The sequence below is a fragment of the Chrysemys picta genome, unplaced genomic scaffold, assembly GCF_011386835.1.
Source record: "Chrysemys picta bellii isolate R12L10 unplaced genomic scaffold, ASM1138683v2 scaf81, whole genome shotgun sequence".
Taxonomy (NCBI): domain Eukaryota; kingdom Metazoa; phylum Chordata; order Testudines; family Emydidae; genus Chrysemys; species Chrysemys picta.
In genome coordinates, this window is record NW_027052788.1 from 6785 (window position 1) to 26835 (window position 20051).

The 20051-nt window shown below is 51.1% G+C and overlaps 1 protein-coding gene across 2 annotated transcripts in view; it reads left to right on the forward strand.

Annotated features, from left to right (window-relative positions):
* Positions 1-10166: 10166 nt before the first annotated feature.
* LOC135972190 (trichohyalin-like) overlaps positions 10167-20051 on the forward strand; it is a 142454-nt gene continuing 132569 nt past the window's right edge. Inside the window, exon 1 of one of the 2 annotated variants that reach the window (XM_065579085.1) lies at positions 10167-10962. In XM_065579085.1, coding sequence (XP_065435157.1) covers positions 10949-10962 — 14 coding nt within the window. In that variant the 5' untranslated portion in view covers positions 10167-10948. The remainder of the gene's footprint in view (positions 10963-20051) is intronic. The other variant, XM_065579084.1, reaches the window with a different exon arrangement.

The following is a 20051-nucleotide window of genomic DNA, read 5'->3' on the forward strand; positions in this document are numbered from 1 at the left end:
ACCACTGTGCCGCGAGGGGCGGGGGGACCATTGCTGCACACAGGCAAGCTGCATATGGGCCAGGGTGGAAGCTGCATTGCAGTAGAAGAGTCTCCCTTGCTTCCCAGGTCACCCTCAGCAGCGAGATATAGTCCAGGATGAACTCCTGTGGAAAATGTTGGGACAGTGTTCAGTGTAGCTGCCCCCTGAAGCTGTTGGCTCTCCCCAAGGCACAGAAACCCAGAGGACAGTGCAGCCCTGAAACAATCAGTCCCCCTTACTAACCATTTTGAGGCTCCCGTGGGATATGTGTGCTCTGTTTCGGACAGGAAAATTATGCTATTGTGTAGACCCTGTGTGTTTTCTACTCCTTAAGTGCGGGGGGAATCATTACTCTGGTATAAACAATGCTGCCTCTGTTAAATGTTGCATTTTGCCTATACAGCTGCATCAACTTTGAGACCTCAGCCATCCCTCTTATTGCCTGCTCAGAGACTGCAACGACTCAGGAAGAGACCACGAAAAAGCAAAGAAGACATGCTGCAAGAAGTTATGCGGCAATCTATTAAAGAGAATGAGAAAGCACACAACTGGAGGGAGAGAAAAAGCAGGATCCGCCAGGAAAACACAGCGCACTGGTGGCAAAGCACGGATCAGCTCATAAGCATCCTGGAGCGCCAAGCAGATGCTATCCAGGAGCTCATAGCCATGCAGAAGGAGCAGTACCGCAAGCGCAAACGCCACCCCCCCACAGCCCTTGTCCCAAAACTCTTTCCGTTGTGCCCCACTGTCACCTCCAACCCACTTTCCCCAACTTCCGTGTGAAGGGTTAAAATCCATGTGCATGTTATATAACAACCTGGTATATATGGATTGTGCCAGCTCTTTTTCAGACCCAAAGTCCAGAGTTTGGTCTGGAGACCAGAGGCCTAACTAATAGTGATCAGCTAAGAGAAAGCTGGGGTAAACAAAATAACATTGCCTTTACTAAGATCTGCTTGGTCAGTAGAAATGCCAGATGTTGAAGCAATAACTGAATAATTATGTTTCATCCAATGTTTCAAATTGAACAAAGGATCCCTGTTCCTATTGTGTTTCTCCTGAAGGGAAAACAGTCTTCCCACAGATCCAACCTTGAGTTTATGAAATATTGGCACATGTCACTATAATGATATGGCACCCTTCCACCTCCCTTCCAAGGGACCAATGCCCTGCCTTAAGACATAAAGGAGACAACCTCTATTTTCATATGCTTTCACTGTTTCTTTGCTTTATCCCCTAGACATGTACCTGTCGGACAATCAAAGGAGTTACTCCATTCCTATGGACCCCAAATCAGAATTCAACATATATATTTTATACTAATAACATTTTATCAAAGTATTAATCAAATGTTAATTTGCTAACTTGAGACCATGGGCGGAGACATTGTGTAACCTTTTAACCATTGGCTATTGTGCTATCTTGTCTTGCTGCAAAACCTATCCCGGGGTGTGGAACTGCCTACCCCGTCACTTTCCCCCGCCCATGGAAAATCTATATATTTCATTGTAATCAATTAATTGACAGTGTCTCTGAGCCTAATAAGCCAGGTGACACTCCACCAGCGCTGTGTGTAATAAACCCCTATGCTTTGACCTCTACACGGTGTGGATTTATGTCCTTCACCGTGTTCTTCACACCACCAGCTGCCTCCAACACCAGTATCTTCACCACCCAGCCCTGAAAACCATGACCCTTACCCTCTGCACTCAACCCCCATCACCATGCAGTATAGCTGTCCTGAAGTGCAGCACTCACTGCACAGCACACCATACAGGACATACGTGAATCTGTGATTGTACTGTTCCCCACTCTACTCCCTTGTTTCTTTTCAATAAAAATATTTTTTTCTTTCAATAAATGGATTTCTTGGCTTTGAAAACATTCTTTATTATTGCATAAAGTAAAAGACTCCTTAGCCCAGGAGATAAACAGGCACTTCAAGTCTGCTTGTCTGCTTTGCAAACACTGATTCCTAAAGATTGGAACTACTGCACTTCACTCCCGTGCGAGGCACCAGATATCACTGCTGGTTTTCAGTCTCAAATTGCTCCCTCAAGGCATCCCTAATCCTTGCAGCCCTGCGCTGGGTCCCTGTAATAGCCCTGCTCTCTGGCTGTGCAAATTCAGCCTCCAGGTGTTCAACCTCGGAGGTCCATGCCTGAGTGAAGCTTTCACCCTTCCCTTCACAAATATTATGGAGGGTACAGCACGCGGATGTAACCGCGGGGATGCTGTTTTCGGCCAAATCCAGCTTCCCATACAGAGATCACCAGCGGCCCTTTAAATGGCCAAAGGCACACTCCACAGTCATTTGGCACAGGCTCAGCCTGTAGTTGAACCGTTCCTTGCTGCTGTCAAGGCTCCCTGTATAGGGTTTCATGAGCCACGGCATTAACAGGTAAGCGGGATCTCCAAGGATCACAATGGGCATTTCGACTTCCCCACCGTGATCTTCCGCTCTGGGAAAAAAGTCCCGGCCTACAGCTTCCTGAACAGCCAAGTGTTCTGAAAGATGCATGTGTCATGCATCTTTCCTGGCAAGCTTGTGTTAATGTCAATGAAACACCCACAGTGATCCGCAAGCACCTCGAGAACCATAGAGAAATACCACTTCCGATTAACGTACTCGGATCCTAGGTTGGGTGGTGCCAGAATAGGAATGTGCGTTCCATCTATCGCCCTTCCACAGTTAGGGAACCCCATTTGTGCAAAGCCATCCACTATTTCCTGCACATTACCCAGAGTCACGGTTCTTCTGAGTAAGATGCGATTAATGGCCCTGCAAACTTGCATCAACACGATTCCAATGGTCGACTTTCCCACTCCAAACTGGTTTGCGACTGACCAGTAGCTGTCTGGAGTTGCCAGCTTCCAGAATGCAATAGCCACCCGCTTCTCCACTGGCAGGGCAGCTCTCAATCTCATGTCCTTGCGCCACAGGGTGGGGGCTAGCTCCTCACACAGTCCCATGAAAGTGGCTTTTCTCATCCGAAAGTTCTGCAGCCACTGCTCATCATCCCAGACTTCCATGACGATGTGATCCCACCACTCGGTGCTTGTTTCCCGAGCCCAAAAGCAGCGTTCCACGGTGCTGAGCATGTCCGTGAATGCCACAAGCAATTTCGTGTCATACGCGTTACGCGGCTCGATAGCATCGTCGGACTCCTCACTCTCACTGTCACTTTGGATCTTAAGGAATAGTTCGACAGCCAAACGTGACGTGCTGGCGAGATAAGTCAGCATATGCCTCAGCAGTCCGGGCTCCATTTCCTGCAGACAGATCCTGCTGCACAGAACCCGTTGAAAGATGGCGCCAAAGGTGGACGGAAACAAGGGATTTCTGGGATGCGAAGCGATGCATCACAGGGCGCTGGGACAGGACCCAGAATCCCCCGCCCGCACGCCCCCTTTCCACAACCCACGGCGCCAGAATGGGAAGAGGTGCTCTGTGGGATAGCTGCCCATAATGCACCACTCCCAATGGCACAGCAAATGCTGCAAATGTGGCCACGACAGTGCACTGGGCAGCTGTCAGTGTGGACAGACTGCAGCGCTTTCCCTACTCAGCTGTACGAAGTCAGGTTTAACTCACAGCGCTGTACAGCTGCAAGCGTAGCCAAGGCCTGAGAGGCAGCAGCTGTGTTAATGGAAGAATTCTTAGGTCAGCTTAACTGCAACACTCAGGTGTGGAATTTTCACATCCTTGACCACCCAGAGTCCAGGCAAGCTCTCATAACCTCATGTTCAGGCTCTGACTCTCTGTCTGACCTCCTTAGTCAATTCCCAGGTGAGAGCCCTGACTCCTTCCAGCAGCCACCTCTTATCCCCCACCTCACAGCTTCCCAGTCCTTTGTTCTTGAGCTAGGGAAATGCTCTTCATGCCTAAGGAAAGGCAGGGAAACCCATCTCCCTCTGGGGCTTTGGTTGCTAAGTGTCAATAGCCTGGGGACTGGATTTGCCATTGTCTTCTTGGATTCTTCACTGATGTGGGATCAGCCTCAGTCAGTCCCATTTTAATGACCCATCCTGGCTCAGACAGCCAGGCACCATTCATACCTATGTCTCTCAACATTCCCTGAGAGCAAACAGTCCTTTTCTGCCTACTGGGAAATAATGCTGGGTATAGCTGAAATTGAGGCACACACAGTATTCCCCCAAAATAGTACAGAAAATTCCCACTTCATCACACTATGACACTTATCTTTTCCCCCACAATGAACTCAGAAAATAAGTGTATCTTATCCAGCTATAACTGACCATTTTTCATTTTGTCAGCAACCACAAAAATGTCTTAACAAACAATCTAGAAAGGTAATATGCATTCAAAATGCTAATGTGTACCTGCAACATGGATGTCACTTAAACAAAAATTTTATGTGAGAATTTTCTTCCTCTGTTTTTTAAAAAATGAATTGCTTCATGGTTCTCTTCACTGTCACTCACAGTATACAAGAATTGTGCAAGATCCTTACTAGACAAAATAATATCCTGAAGGCCATCATCCCCTCTTCTCCTTAAGAGTCAGATGTTGAAGTCTTTCAGCTGCGCTTGGAAGTTCTTCAGCACCTTACAGGACAGAGAGCTATAATTCCGTGTGGCAATCAATTGGCCAAGTTCCATTAGACACAAAGCTTGTGTGCCTCCATATTCAAAGCTTATGTGCTCTGATCATCTTAGATCACTTACATGGAAAAAGCAAAGGTCAGTGTGGTGACAGAACAGCACACTTACTATTGGAAGATGTGTATGTATGAAAAATTATTTAGACCAATGTTCTCTAGTGCACATTCCTTATATTCTATATGCAAGGAAGGAAAGATAGGAAGCTGGTATCTCTGCAGGGCAGAGTTAGAATAATAGAATCATAGACTATTAGGGTTGGAAGAGACCTCAGGAGGTCATCTAGTCCAATCCCCTGCTCAAAGCAGGACAGACACCAACTAAATCATCCCAGCCAGGGCTTTGTCAAGCCAGGCCTTAAAAACTGCTAAGGAAGGAGATTTCACCACCTCCCTAGGTAACCCATTCCAGTGATTCACCACCCTCCAAGTGAAATAGTGTTTCCCAATATTCAACCTAGACCTCCCCCACTGCAACTTGAGACCATTGCTCCTTGTTCTGTCATCTGCCACCACTGAGACCAGCCAAGTTCCATACTCTTTAGAACCCCCTTTCAGGTAGTTGAAGGCTGCTATCAAATTCCTCCTCATTCTTCTCTTCTGCAGACTAAATAATCTCTCCTCATAAGTCATGTCCCCCAGCCCCCTAATCATTTTCATTGTCCTCCGCTGGACTCTCTCCAATTTGTCCATATCCCTTCTGTAGTGTGGGGCCCAAAACTGGATGCAATATTTCAGATGTATCCTCACCAGTGCTGAATCGAGGGGAACATAGATACCTTCTTTGTAAAGTGCAGCCTGAACTCTGCATTTCCTAGGTTTCTAATGCTCTAGTATAGTAATAACACGGTTTAGTTTTCAAGTAGTGTTTGTGAAAGACAGCATGCACTCAAACCACTGGTATGTGCCTATAATCCCTACCTCATTCTATAAACACCAAACAAACATCTTCTGGAATGAGTGAGACAAAGGGGAGTGTGAGAGATAATAACTTTTATTGGACCAACTTCTGTTGGTGAGAGAGACAAGCTTTTGAGTTACACAGAGCTCTTCTTTATGTCTATATGTAAGCTCGAAAGATTGTCTCTCTCCCCAACAGACATTGGTCCAATAAAAGATATTACCTCACTCACCCTGTCTCTCTAATATCCTGGGACCAACACAGCCACAATAACACTGCATACATCTTCTGGAATAACTATTGCTCACTTTGGCATCATTGCCATGTTTTTAACATACAAATATGTGCACTGATTAGGTGGATGATGTGTGTCAGGGTTCCCTCCCCACTCTGAACTCTGGGGTACAGATGTGGGGACCTGCATGAAAGACCCCCTATGCTAGTTCTACCAGGTTAGGTTAAAAACTTTCCCAAGGCACAAATCCTTTGTCCTTGGATGGTATTTCTGCCACCACCAAGTCATTTAGACAAAGATTCAGGGAAAAGACCACTTGGAGTCCCTATTTCCCCAAAATATTCCCCTAAGCCCCTTCACCCCCTTTCCTGGGGAGGCTTGAGAATAATATACTAACCAATAGGTTAACAAAGTGATCACAGACAAACCCTTTGGTTTTTAGGACACTAAAAATCAATCAGGTTCTTAGAAGACGAACTTTATTATAAAGAAAAAAGTAAAAGAATCACACTTGCAAAATCGGGATGGACGATAACTTTACAGGGTAATAAAAGATTTAAAACACAGAGGATTCCCCTCTAGGCTCAACTTTAAAGTGACAAAAACAGGAATAAGCCTCCCTCTTAGCATAGGGAAAATTCACAAGCTAAAACAAAAGATAATCCAATACATTTCCTTCTTATTACTTACAATTTCTGTAATTGTAGATGTATCATTCCAGGTATCTTTTTAGGAGTTAGTTTACGTGCTTGGTCTCTCTCTCTGTCCCGAGAGGGAACCAACCAAGAGACCACAAACAAAACCTCCCTCCACCAGATATGAAATATCTTCTTTTCCCATTGGTCCTTCTGATCAGGTACCAACTAGGTTAATTGAACTGATTAACCCCTTACAGGTAAAATGATTCTATACCTTTGTCTGTACCTCTGGCCAGGAGGGATTTTATATTACTGCATACATAAAGGTTGTTACCCTTCCCTTTATATTTATGACACTGTGTTATAGGTACATTGGGGACAGCATTAACGTTTGTGTTCAAGGTGGTGTTAAAAGAATTTAGAATGTGCATTTTCTTTCCATGTTGAAGGATAAGGGAGTGTATTATGGAGGTGCACACAGTGTCAGTGATATTGTTTAATGGAATCAAGTGATTCCAGTACAGGAAAAGCAGGAGGTAGCAGTGGAGGTGGGAAGCCTAGGAGATGGCAGCTATGTCTGCAGAGAGCAAGAGGACTTCTGCAGGGCCCTGAGCCAGCAGGAGAAACACTCAAGCATCAGGAGAGAGTGAGGCAAGCTCTCTAGTCAGGGAGGCCTGAGAGACTGCAAGGAATCCAGCTGGAAGTGCCTGTGGAGAAGGACAAACTGCAAACAGGAGGTGCTGGGACTGTTTGAGTTAATGTTCTGTTTTTGGAAGACCTTGTGTTATTGTGGATTATCAGGAGACAGAGGCTGGGCTGCGGCTTGAGCCTAGAGGGCCAGTGTGCCCCTGAGGACTCAATACACTGAACCCCAGGAGAAGTTTGCTTGAGCTGCCTTTGAAATGAGTGAGTTCTTAGAAGGCCCTGAAGAGCCTTAGGGGAGGGATAGCTCAGTGGTTTGAGCAGTACCCTTCTAAACCTAGGGTTGTTAGCTCAATTCTTGAGGGGGCCACTTAGGGATCTGGGGCAAAAATCAGTACTTGGTCTTGCTAGTGAAGGCAAGGGGCTGGACTCACTGACCTTTCCCTTTCAGAAATAAGATATTTCCATTTATATTAAAAAAGGGGGGGGCGGAAGCAGAGGCAGGGTTCTGTAGAGTGACCTCTGCCTATCGGAGGCTGTTGCCTGTGTTATAATGTGGTATTTGGGGTTTAATGAATGTAGATGGAGGTTTCCTTATCTGAACATTTCCTTGCATTTAAGTGATCACTTGGCAGATATTGTATTTAAACAACTTTCACTGTAATCAAAATTTAGTAGTGTTATGGCAAAAGGTGCTAAGGTCATGCCTGTTAGGAATTAGTTATATATAAGCTCTCATTATTCAAAAAGAAATCTTTTGAAAGGTCAAATTGATGAGGAGTACCAGAGAACAGCACAAGTATGTAGAGGCAAAATCAGAAAGGCCAAGGTACAAAATGAGTTACACCTGGCAAGGGACATAAAAGGCAATAGGAAGAGGATCTTTAAATACATTAGGAGTAAGAGAAAGATGAAGGAAAGTGTAGATCCTCTACTTAGTGGGGAAGGAGAGCTAATAACTGATGACATGAAGAAAGCTGATGTGTTTAATGCCTATTTTGCTTCAGTCTTCACTAAAATGGTTAATGATGACCTTGACTCACAATTAATATTGACAACCAGGGGGAAGGAATACAAGCCAAAATAGGGAAAGAACAGATGAAAGAATATTTAGATCAATTAGATGTATTCAAGTCAGCAAGGCATGATGAAATTCATCCTTGGGTACTTAAGGAACTAGCTGAAGAAATCTGGGAACCGTTAGCAATTATCTTTGAGAACTCCAGGAGGACGGGAGAGGTCCCCGAAAGACTAGACAAGGACAAAGCTATCTTTAAAAAGGGGAACAAGGAGGACCTGGGGAATTAGAGATCAGTCAGTCTAACTTCATACCTGGAAAGATACTGGAGCAAATTATTAATCTATCAGTTTGTAAACCCCTGGAGGATAATAGGGTTATAAAGAATAGTCAGCATGGATTAGTCAAGAACAAATCAACCCAAACCAACTTAATTTCCTTCTTTGATAGGATTACTGACCCAGTGGATGGAAGGAAGCCTTAGACATAATATACCTTGATTTTAGTAAGGCTGTTGACCATAGTTCTTCATCACATTTCCCTAGTTTGCTTATGAAAATGTCATCTAGATTAATTTACTACAAGGTGGATGCACAACTGGTTGAAAGATTGTACTCATAGAGTAGTTATCAATGGTTTGCTATCAAATTGGGAGGGTGTATCTAGTGGGGTCCCACAAGGGTCATTCCTGGGTCTAGCACTAGTCAATATTTTAATGAATAACTTGGATAATGGAGTAAAGAGTATGCTTATAAAATCCTCACATGACACCAAGCTGGGAAGGGTTGCAAGCACTCTGGAGAATAGGTTTAAAATTCAAAATGACCTTGACAAATTGGAGAATGGTCTGAATCCAACAAGATGAAATTCAGTAAAGACAAGTGCAAAGTAGTTCACTTGGGAAGGAAAAATCAAATTCACAATTACAAAATAGGGAATAACTGTCTAGGTGTCAGTACTGATGAAAAGGATCTGTGGGTTACAGTGGACCAAAAACTGAATATGAGCCAACAATTTAGTGCATCTGCAAAAAAAGGTGAATATGATTTTGGGGTGTATTGAAGGGAGTGTTGTATGTAGGACACAGGAGGTAATTGTTGCGCTCTACTTGGCACTGGTGAGGCCTCAACTGTGTCCAGTTCTGAGCACCACACTTTAGGAGAGATGTGGACAAATTGGGGGGAAGAGATAGTTAGGATTGGGGGGGAAGTGGGCAGAGGAGAATGGGAGTGTGGGGGGAAGAGGCAGTGGGGAAAGAGGATGGGGGGGAAGTGAAGGGAATGGGAAGAGGAGAAGCTTGGGGTGGGAGCCCATGTGATCGGGGGGCAGTTCTTTGTGCCCGGGGCCTCAGTAAATCTTAGTCCGCCTCTGTTTCTATGATTCTTTGGTAATGGAATTCTCCACAGGAAGTATAAGGCTGTGTCTCCACTGCAACTAGGAGCGAGCCCCTCAGCAGGGCAGACAGACTCAGGCTAGCTGGGCTGCTAGTGTGCTAACAATAGCAGTGTGGATGTTGTGGCTCTGCCAGTGACTGAAGGTAGCAGCCCGAGCTCAAACCAAGGCACTTGGATGGGCTGAGAGCATGAGCTGTGTCTGAGCTGCAGCATCCACACAGCTATTTTTAGTGCACTAGCCGGAGTTAAGCTAGTGTGAGTTTGTCTACACAGGCTGTGAGGCTTGCTCCCAGCTTCAGTGGAGACATACCCTAAAGACCCCTGCAATCCTAAATCCAGTCATTGAGGGGTGTGTGTGAGTTAAAGCACTCTGTGGGCTGGGTAGGTAGTGAATAGGGTGACCAGATGTCTCAATTTTATAGGGACAGTCCTGATTTTTGGGTCTTTTTCTTATATACACTCCTATTACCCCCCACACACTCCCTGTCCCAATTTTTTACATTTGCTGTCTGGTAATAACCCTAGTAGTGAAACCTTTCCCTGGTACCATTGTACAGCAGAACAGATGTATAAGGAGTTAATTCCCATGCTGCCTTACAAGACTGTGGGGTAAGCAGCTTCAGACTTGCAGGTTTTCCAGGTGGAAAGCTCAGGGCCTGTGGCAGTGAGAGGGAATATGTGTTAGGAGGAGAATCTGAGAGGGAGAGGCCTCAGAGAGTGGAGTCTAGGTGACAGGGCACTTGTGCTTTAGCTGAGGTTTCAGAGAGTGTGAGGAGAGTGGGGTGTTGTTATTAGCACCTCCATTCAAGCGAACAGGCCTTGGGCATGTTCTGTAAGTAAACAAATTACTCTAAGAAATACCTTGACTTTTTGTCACCAATTTCACCTCCTGTGGGAAAACGCTGAAAATGGCTCCAGATTTGCTACTGCTCAGCAAAGGGAGAACAATGGTTATAGCTGGATGATAGCATCTAAGTTTCCCCTTCCTGTAAAAGTTGACCCTGTCACTGGTACCTGCTGATTCTACGAATGAGCTTAAAGAAATACCAGTGGATTGCACCATGTTTCATTACAGAGCAGTGCTTTGTTCAGAGCTGGAGTGTGAGGCTGCTTTTATAATTGGCATCACTGAATTGGAGTTACAGGTGAAAGGTGGATAGCTGAAGGGGTGCCAGGTGCCTTCTGCACCTCCTAGGGTGGCAAACTAGCAGTCTTCTCCCCATGGGAAACTGCTGTCATGCCTGTTGGGGAGGATCCCTCCGTCCCCTCATGCAGTGCTGTTGGCCAGCAGAACCTGTGTGTTACACTGACAGAATTCATACAATGAGATGCTCTCAACCAACCCCATTCCCCTTCTCTCTCCCTGTGCCTGTCAACCTAGGGTGACCCGAAGCATGACACCTGGATCTTCACACTGGCCGTCCTGCTGAGCAGCACCCTGGTGTACAACAGCCAAGGCACCATTGACCAGGACTCCATGAATAAGCTGCAGTATCCTTCCAGTGGGGGCTGCCCTGGGGAGTTGGAGTCTGCAGCTGCCAATGAAGGGCTGGGACCTGCCCCAAGGTTTGCAGGGCCTGCTGGGGAGAAGATGGGGTGGGTTTCCAGGGTGCTATGCATAACCCAGAGTCATTCCCAAATAAAAGGGAATGTCTGGGCTTTCCTCCAGTGCCAACACCTGCACTCTGCCTTCCCTGAAAGTCTCTCTCCCCCACCCCTTTAGCTCTCTGAAGATAAATGATTGATATAAGAATGGCCATGCTGAGTCAGACCAATGGTCAATCTAGCCCAGTATCCTACCTTCTGACAGTGGCTAATGCCAGGTGCTTCAGAGGGAATGAACAGAACAGGCAATCAAGTGATCCATCCCCTGTTGCCCATTCCCAGCTTTTGTGAAACAGAGGCTAGGGACACCTTCCCTACCCATCCTGGCTAATAGCCATTGATGGACCTATCCTCCATCTATAATTTATCTATACATTTATATGAATTTATATAATAGAAGGATGGTCAGTCATTTAATAACCTTCCCACCCACATGCACACGTGGAGATGTGTGGACACATTCTCACCACTAAGTAACCGGGGGTGGAGGCGGCCCTGGTATCAGATCTTAAGAGGTGTCTGGACCCTGACAATATGAAAACTAAAATGAGCCCCAGTAGAAAGAGGAGGAGAGAGGGGACTTCAAAGGAAAAGTATCTCCTGTTCCCAACGATTGCATTACATTATGCACCCTCTCTCCCTTCAGTCCCAACCTTCTTTTACTGGTCCGTCCCTTTTGCCAGACCCCTCTCCGTGGTGTGTACCTCTTTTTTTCAGCCCCCCCCCCCATATGGACAAGACAATAACAAGGAAAACCAAGAAAGAAAACAACTCACCATCTGCTTTACATGAAGCTTGGTTATCTAGCTCTGGACCTTGGCTCAGCAACAGCCACAGGGTCCTGCATAGGCCATTGCCTGCCTGGGCAGCAGAAGCAACAAGATCTTGCTTTCTGGTGTGCAGCTGGACTATGGAGGAAGCCAGGGATGTAGCTATGGGGGAAATGGGAGGCATCACAGACATACCCCTAGGTGTGTGTTAACACAAGTGACTGTGTGGATGTGGCAGCCACCCCTTTGACTGCCACAGCAGGGACTGACCAGGGGATGTAAAGAGTTAAAACCATGAGCTTCTAGGGTTTGGAGCTTTGATCTGTAACTGACTCAATCTCTGTGCATTGGAACTGGGCTGGGGGACCTAGAGGGAGAGAACTGCCTCTCTGACTGACGAGGGGATTGCATGAACACACCACCATACCCTCTAACCATCCATGGAAACAAACCTGATCAGTATTCTGGACTTCAGAACTGTGTGAGATGAAGCTGCGGAGCAGCAAACTCATGTCTGTTCTCTTTTTCCCACCTTCTACACTGACCTGTCATCCTTCCTGCCCAGAGTGGAAGAACAGACCCAGTACCCTTTATTGGACAACAGTTTCCAACTTCTGACTCTATCTGAAAAGATCTGAGCCAGGAAGGCATCTCTAGGAAATGCAGCACTAGAGAAACCTGGAGAGATGCCTGGGGACCAGGAAGACAAGCAGGGAAATAGCCTGTAGTAGCAGGTAGAGAGCTGCAGGGGGTGCTGGGCAGGGGCAGGGTGTAGTGGCTGGTAGAGAGCTGCAGGGGATGCTGGGCAGGGGCAGGCTGTAGTGGCTGGTAGAGAGCTGCAGGGGGTGCTGGGCAGGGGCAGGCTGTAGTGGCAGGTAGAGAGCTGCAGGGGATGCTGGGCAGGGGCAGGCTGTAGTGGCAGGTAGAGAGCTGCAGGGGGTGCTGGGCAGGGGCAGGCTGTAGTAGCTGGTACAGAGCTGCAGGGGGTGCTGGGCAGGGGCAGGCTGTAGTGGCAGGTAGAGAGCTGCAGGGGGTGCTGGGCAGGCACAGGCTGTAGTGGCTGGTAGAGAGCTGCAGGGGATGCTTGGCAGGCACAGGCTGTAGTGGCTGGTAGAGAGCTGCAGGGGGTGCTGGGCAGGGGCAGGGTGTAGTGGCTGGTAGAGAGCTGCAGGGGGTGCTGGGCAGGCACAGGCTGTAGCGGCTGGTAGAGAGCTGCAGGGGGTGCTGGGCAGGGGCAGGCTGTAGTGGCTGGTAGAGAGCTGCAGGGGGTGCTGGGCAGCGGCAGGCCGTAGTGGCTGGTAGAGAGCTGCAGGGGATGCTGGGCAGGCACAGGCTGTAGTGGCTGGTAGAGAGCTGCAGGGGGTGCTGGGCAGGGGCAGGCTGTAGTGGCTGGTAGAGAGCTGCAGGGGGTGCTGGGCAGGCACAGGCTGTAGTGGCAGGTAGAGAGCTGCAGGGGGTGCTGGGCAGGCACAGGCTGTAGTAGCAGGTAGAGAGCTGCAGGGGGTGCTGGGCAGGGGCAGGGTGTAGTGGCAGGTAGAGAGCTGCAGGGGGTGCTGGGCAGGCACAGGCTGTAGTAGCAGGTAGAGAGCTGCAGGGGGTGCTGGGCAGGGGCAGGGTGTAGTGGCAGGTAGAGAGCTGCAGGGGGTGCTGGGCAGGCACAGGCTGTAGTGGCTGGTAGAGAGCTGCAGGGGGTGCTGGGAAGGCACAGGCTGTAGTGGCTGGTAGTGAGCTGCAGGGGGTGCTGGGCAGGGGCAGGCTGTAGTGGCTGGTAGAGAGCTGCAGGGGGTGCTGGGCAGGGGCAGGCTGTAGTGGCTGGTAGAGAGCTGCAGGGGGTGCTGGGCAGGGGCAGGCTGTAGTGGCAGGTAGAGAGCTGCAGGGGGTGCTGGGCAGGCGCAGGCTGTAGTGGCAGGTAGAGAGCTGCAGGGAGTGCTGGGCAGGGGCAGGCTGTAGTAGTTGGTAGAGAGCTGCAGGGGGTGCTGGGCAGGCACAGGCTGTAGTGGCTGGTAGAGAGCTGCAGGGGGTGCTGGGCAGGGGCAGGCTGTAGTGGCTGGTAGAGAGCTGCAGGGGGTGCTGGGCAGGGGCAGGCTGTAGTGGCAGGTAGAGAGCTGCAGGGGGTGCTGGGCAGGCACAGGCTGTAGTGGCTGGTAGAGAGCTGCAGGGGATGCTGGGCAGGGGCAGGGTGTAGTGGCTGGTAGAGAGCTGCAGGGGGTGCTGGGCAGGCACAAGCTGTAGTGGCTGGTAGAGAGCTGCAGGGGGTGCTGGGCAGGCACAGGCTGTAGTGGCTGCTAGAGAGCTGCAGGGGGTGCTGGGCAGGGGCAGGCTGTAGTGGCTGGTAGAGAGCTGCAGGGGGTGCTGGGCAGGCACAGGCTGTAGTAGCTGGTAGAGAGCTGCAGGGGGTGCTGGGCAGGGGCAGGCTGTAGTGGCAGGTAGAGAGCTGCAGGGGGTGCTGGGCAGGCACAGGCTGTAGCGGCTGGTAGAGAGCTGCAGGGGATGCTGGGCAGGGGCAGGCTGTAGTAGCTGGTAGAGAGCTGCAGGGGGTGCTGGGCAGACACAAGCTGTAGTGGCAGGTAGAGAGCTGCAGGGGGTGCTGGGCAGGGGCAGGCTGTAATAGCGCCTGGTGAACAGAACACCCTGGGCTCAGCGGACACTGCAGTGAAGACCAGGTGTGTGGAGAAGTTACGGAGACACAGCAGAGTCTGGGCCAGGCCCTGCAGCCACAGTGATAAGCACTGAACTCATCCAGGGAGCGGCTGGGGACAGAGACCCAGCTACTAGCCTGGGCTGTGGAAGGGACAGGAGCCCGAAGGAGGCTGTTGCAGCCAAGAAGCAACAGACAGCAAGAATAGGCTGGGGAGCGCTCAGTGTGCTCTGACGGGGTGTTGGCTCCGAAGAGCAGGGTGTGCTGTCCTTGTAAAGGAGAACTATGTAGTGGGCAGCTTGAAGCATAATTGTTGCCAAGGGCTGTAGCAGTCGCTAGACAGAGCTGGGCGGGAAGTACTGTGATGGTGGACAGGAGCAATGCAGAGAGGCCCCCCCCATAGGGTGACCAGACGTCCCGATTTTATCGGGACTGTCCCGATATTTGCTTGTTTGTCCCACGTCCCGACCGATGTTAGGTCGGGACACTGAACAAACAAGCAAATGCTCCAGAGCCCGGAAGTGCTCGCGCCCCCCACCCGCTCTGACTCCGCCCCCTCCTCCCCCCATTGGCTCCCTCCCCAAATCCCCGCCTCTTCCCCAGGCTCACCATTCCTCCTCCCTCCGCAAGCGCTGGAGGGAGGCCCGGGAGACGCAGGGGAAGCGCGGGGCCGGGGTGAGTAAGATTCCGGCCTTGCCCCGAGCAGGCAGGACTCAGTCAGGCGGTTGGGAGAGGAGGGGGCGGCCCGCGGGGCCAGGCGGCGGCTGTTCTCCCCCCCGGGCAACGGGACTCGGGAGCAGCCGCTGCTGCAGCTCCCACTGCCGCGGGGGGAGGAAGCGGCCGATGGCCAAGCTCGGCGGCTGTGGCTCTGGCGCCCCCGAACTCCCCGAGCCTGGGCCTGCTGCGGGGCCCAGCAGTGCGCACGCTGCACGCGCCCAGCCCCTGGCCAGTCGCGTCTGGGCTGCTGCCCAGCTGGTGCTATCGTGCGGCGGCCCCGGGGCGGAGGCATCGGGAGCCCAGCCCCATTCGTTCCCCTGCGGGACACCAGCGGGACAAGGGGGCTGGGGCCTGCTGCCTCCACCCCAGGGTCGTCCGCGGGATTCCACCAGCTGGGCAGCAGCCCAGACGCGACTGGCCAGGGGCTGGGCGCAGCGTGCGCGCTGCTGGGCCCCGCAACAGGCCCAGGCTTGGGGGGTTTGGGGGCACCAGAGCCACAGCCTCAGCCGCCGAGCTTGGCCATCGGCCGCTTCCTCCCTCCATGTCAGTGGGAGCTGCAGCAGCGGCTGCTCCCGACTCCCGCTGCCCAGGGAGGGAGAACAGCCGCCGCCTGGCCCCGCGGGCCGCCCCCTCCTCTCCCTACCGCCCGACTGAGTCCTGCCTGCTCGGGGCCACTGCCTGCTCGGGGCCAGGCCGCACTCTCACTCACGGCACCCCGCTCCCCCTGCGTCTCCGGGGCCTCCCTCCAACACTTGTGGAGGAGGGTTTTTTTTTTTTTTTTTGCCCCGCCCCCCCCCCGGCGTACCGATATTTGACCTGGGTGATCTGGTCACCCTACCCCCCCGCCCCCCAACAAGGAGAACCACAGACTCATCCATGCCAGGAAACCTGCATGTCACCTGCTTGCCTCCAACAAAGCAATGGACTGAAAGGATCCCAAGCAGGAGCTCTCATCCTCTGTGGCACTGGCAGCCCCCAGGTCCAAGATAGGAATTGCTGTTACCTGAAGTGTAAATGGTTGTGCTGCTGTCCTTGCAGTATGTGGAGTCTTTCCTTTTCCTGCCAGCCCTCGTCCAATACCCCTTCTCTTAAGCTGTCTGTCTGAGTGGTTACTGGGACCTGCCAGCCAGGGCAGTGCCCACACAGCTTAGCTGCTGATGTGTGTTAAGGGCTTGCCACCAAGTTGTGGCTCACCTGGCCTGCTAGTGGGAATCCTGAGGTGTTTGTGTAGCATTGAGTAGCCTCATTAATTGCACTTGGTGTGGTCTGATGTTGGCTGCGTGTGTGTTCATTCAATGTGCTGGCCCAGCTCTGCGTAGATAGTAGAGGTAGCAGACCTCCATTAAACTGCCCAATAACTCCAGACTCTGTTTTCAGCGAAGGCACCTGGCAGACTCTACAAGGCTACTAACACATAGCACAGTCAGTGGTAGGACTTTCCACTGTTCCCTAGGGGGGCCAAAGACACTCCCTCTGAGATAGAATCATAGAAGCTTAGGATTGGAGGAGACCTCAGGAGGTATCTAGGCTAACCCCCTACTCAAAGCAGGACCAACCCCAACTAAATCATCCCAGCTAGGGCTTTGTCAAGCCTGACCTTAAAATCCTTTTTTTTTTTTTTTTTTTAAATAGAGATATCCTATCTCCTAAAACTGGAAGGGACCTTGAAAGGTCATTGAGTCCAGCCCCCTGCCTTCACTAGCAGGACCAAGTACTGATTTTGCCCCAGATCCCTAAGTGGCCCCCTCAAGTATTGAACTCACAACCCTGGGTTTAGCAGTTCAGTGCGCAAACCACTGAGCTATCCCTCCTCCCCTCCATCTAAAGATGGAGATTCCACCACCTCCCTAGGTAACCCAGTCCAGTGCTTCACCACCCTCCTAGTGAAATAGTGTTTCCTAATAGCCAACCTAAACCTCCTCCACTGCAACTTGAGACCATTACTCCTTGTTCTGACATCTGTCACTGAGAACAGCCGAGCTCCATCCTCTTTGGAACCCCCCTTCAGGAAGTTCAAGGCTGCTATTAAATCCCCCCTCACTCTTCTCTTCTGCAGACTAAACAAGCCCAGTTCCCTCAGCCTCTCCTCATAAGTCAGGTGCCCCAGCCCCCTAATAATTTTTTTGCCCTCCACTGGACTCTCTTCAATTTATCCGCATCCTTTCTGTAGTGGTAGGCCCAAAACTGGATCAATACTCCAGGTGTGGCCTCAGCAGTGCCGAAGAGAGGGGAATAATCACTTCCCTCAATCTGCTGGCAATGCTCCTACCAATGCAGCCCAATATGCCTTTGGCCTTCTTGGCAACGAGGGCACACTGCTGACTTCTATCCAGCTTCTCGTCCACTCTAATCCCCAGGTCCTTTTCTGCAGAACTCCTGCTTAACTAGGGTTACCATACGTCCAGATTTCCCCGGACATGTCCAGATTTTTGGTCCCCAAATCCCCGTCTGGGGGGAATTGCCAAAAAGCCGGACATGTCCGGGGAAATAGGGAGACTAGGATCTCCGAATCTGTGTGTGTGGGTCGCCCGCTGTGACATCATCTCGGTGTGACACTCGGCTCCTGCCCAGGGCATGCTGGGAGCTGTAGTCCGGCCGGGCCTCGCTCTCCAGGGAGAGCCGGGAGGGGGGAGCGGCCGAGAACTACAACTCCCAGTGGCCCCTGCGACGCGACCAACCTGCCTCTGCGAGGCAGACCCTGCGGAGCAGCTGGAGCCCGGGAGGGGAAGTGCCCGGCCGGTGGCTGGGGTCCGGAGGCAAGGGGGCTGCCGAAGCCCATAGCACTCGGGCAGCACGGCTCTTAAACAGAGCCTAAGAGTCGGGAGGAGCAGAGCATTTGGAGCCCGGGAGGGAAAGTGCCCGGCTGGGGGCACAGGGTCTGGAGGCAAGGGGGCTGCTGAAGCCGGAGCACTCGGGCAGCTCGGCCCTTAAACAGAGCCGAAGACTCAGGGGAGGATCAGAGCAGCTGGAGCCCGGGAGGGGAAGTGCCCGGCCGGGGGCGCAGGGTCCGGAGGCAAGGGGGCTGCCCAAAGCCCAAGTGCTACCGGCTTCACGGGTTTGCCGGGCAGCCTCCAGACCCTGCGCCCGCGGCCAGTCGCTTCCCCTCCCGGACTCCAGCTGCGCTGGGGAAGCACCGGCCAGGGACGCAGGGTCTGGAGGCTGCCCGGCAAACCATGAAGCCGGTAGCGCTTGGGCAGCCCTTATCGCGTGGCTGGGAGGGAGGAGGGGGAGTTAGGTCGGAGACTTTGGGGGAATGGGCGGAGTAGGGGTGGGGCCGAGGGTGGGAAAGGGGTGGGGCCAGGGCCCGTGGAGTGTCCTCTTTTTTTATTTTTTAAATATGGTAACCCTAGCTTAACCAGTCGGTCCCCAGCCTCTAGCAGTGTATGGGATTCTTCTTTACATCTTTATATATCAATACAAACAAATTATGTATTGCCCCTGATGTATCAGAATGCCACCCTCTGATGTACTAGCATGCCACCCATTACTTTGTACATGTTGGTTTAATCAAAACATATCTATCCATCACGCTGTCATCCTGACCTTATCCTTAAGCTGGGTCAGTGTGTTCCTGTTCTCTTTGGGGAATGTGTTTGGTATTGAGGTTTTCTGGTACCACCTTTCTGGAATGTGTTTGTGTATATATTCTTGTGCCCAGCACTACTTAGGAATGTATGTTTCTGCAATATCAGCCCTGTTCTTGCCAGATTCTGTGTGCAGGGTCAGCCTCTTGCTCACAACTTAATTTTGCTTTATATCAGCAAAATTTTGTCTACGTTAGCCCAGGCCTCATACCAGGCTTCTGATATGTGGGCTTATGTTTCAGACCCTCATCTTGTTGCACTTGGGAAGCCTTATTAAGACATTCCACTTGGGAAGCAGGCCCCACCTGGTGAATTTGGCTGGCAAAGGTTAGGATGCTGTAGATGTGAGGTCAGCAAGCTGCCAGAAGGCTACCTGGTAGGCAGAAATTAATTAGGCAGGAACTAGACAGGGCAGTGCAGGCGGTGAGATGCAGCATCTAATCAGCATGTCCAGAGCTTGTCCTGGGGATTTCCAAGGCTGGGCAGCCAGATCAACCATTCTGAGTGACCTGACTGAACCAATGGCTGGAATGGGGCTTCCAGGCTGGACTTCTTTTGGCCTACTGCTCCAAGGCAAAGCCCAGGAGGTTTGTGTTTGATTCAGACATGGTACTCCAGGGGAATATGCCTCCATTAGGGATGCCCTAACAGCGGCTCCTGCATTAAGCCACAGACCTGAGTGGAAGGAGAATTGGTCAGCAATCCTGGACCTGCCCTCTGATGTCTGGTCACCAGGGCATTCCTGGACTATGAAAACTGAAAATGGGATTTAGTGGCCAGGAACCAATTTATGACCCCCACAGCTGAGAGAGAGATCTGGACAACTCTTCCTAAAGAGAAACCTGATGGGCTGGAAGATGCCATCAGAATTGCTGCAGAGCTACAATTAGCCTTCGAGGCTGCAGAGGAAGGGTGCTCAGCCCCAGGACATAAGAACATGAGGCTCAGCTGGTAATCACTGCTGCTATGGGGAAGACAAAGGACTCAGACCTCTGAGAATGGATGGAGGGCATGGAAACAATGCAGCATGATATTAACCAGCTGGAGGCAGAAAGGGAGCCCTAGATCTAGAGAGAACAGATGGAGGGAGACAGGGCATCGGAAATGACTCGTGCTCGATTGACAGCTCTCCCATCGGAAGGACTGGGAAGATATACAGTGATGGAGGTGTGGCAGCTCAGGGACCATATGTGACAAAAGTGGGAATGTCCTGTGATATTTTTATGAACTATCTGCATGACACTGTACCTGTCCCCTCAGCATTGC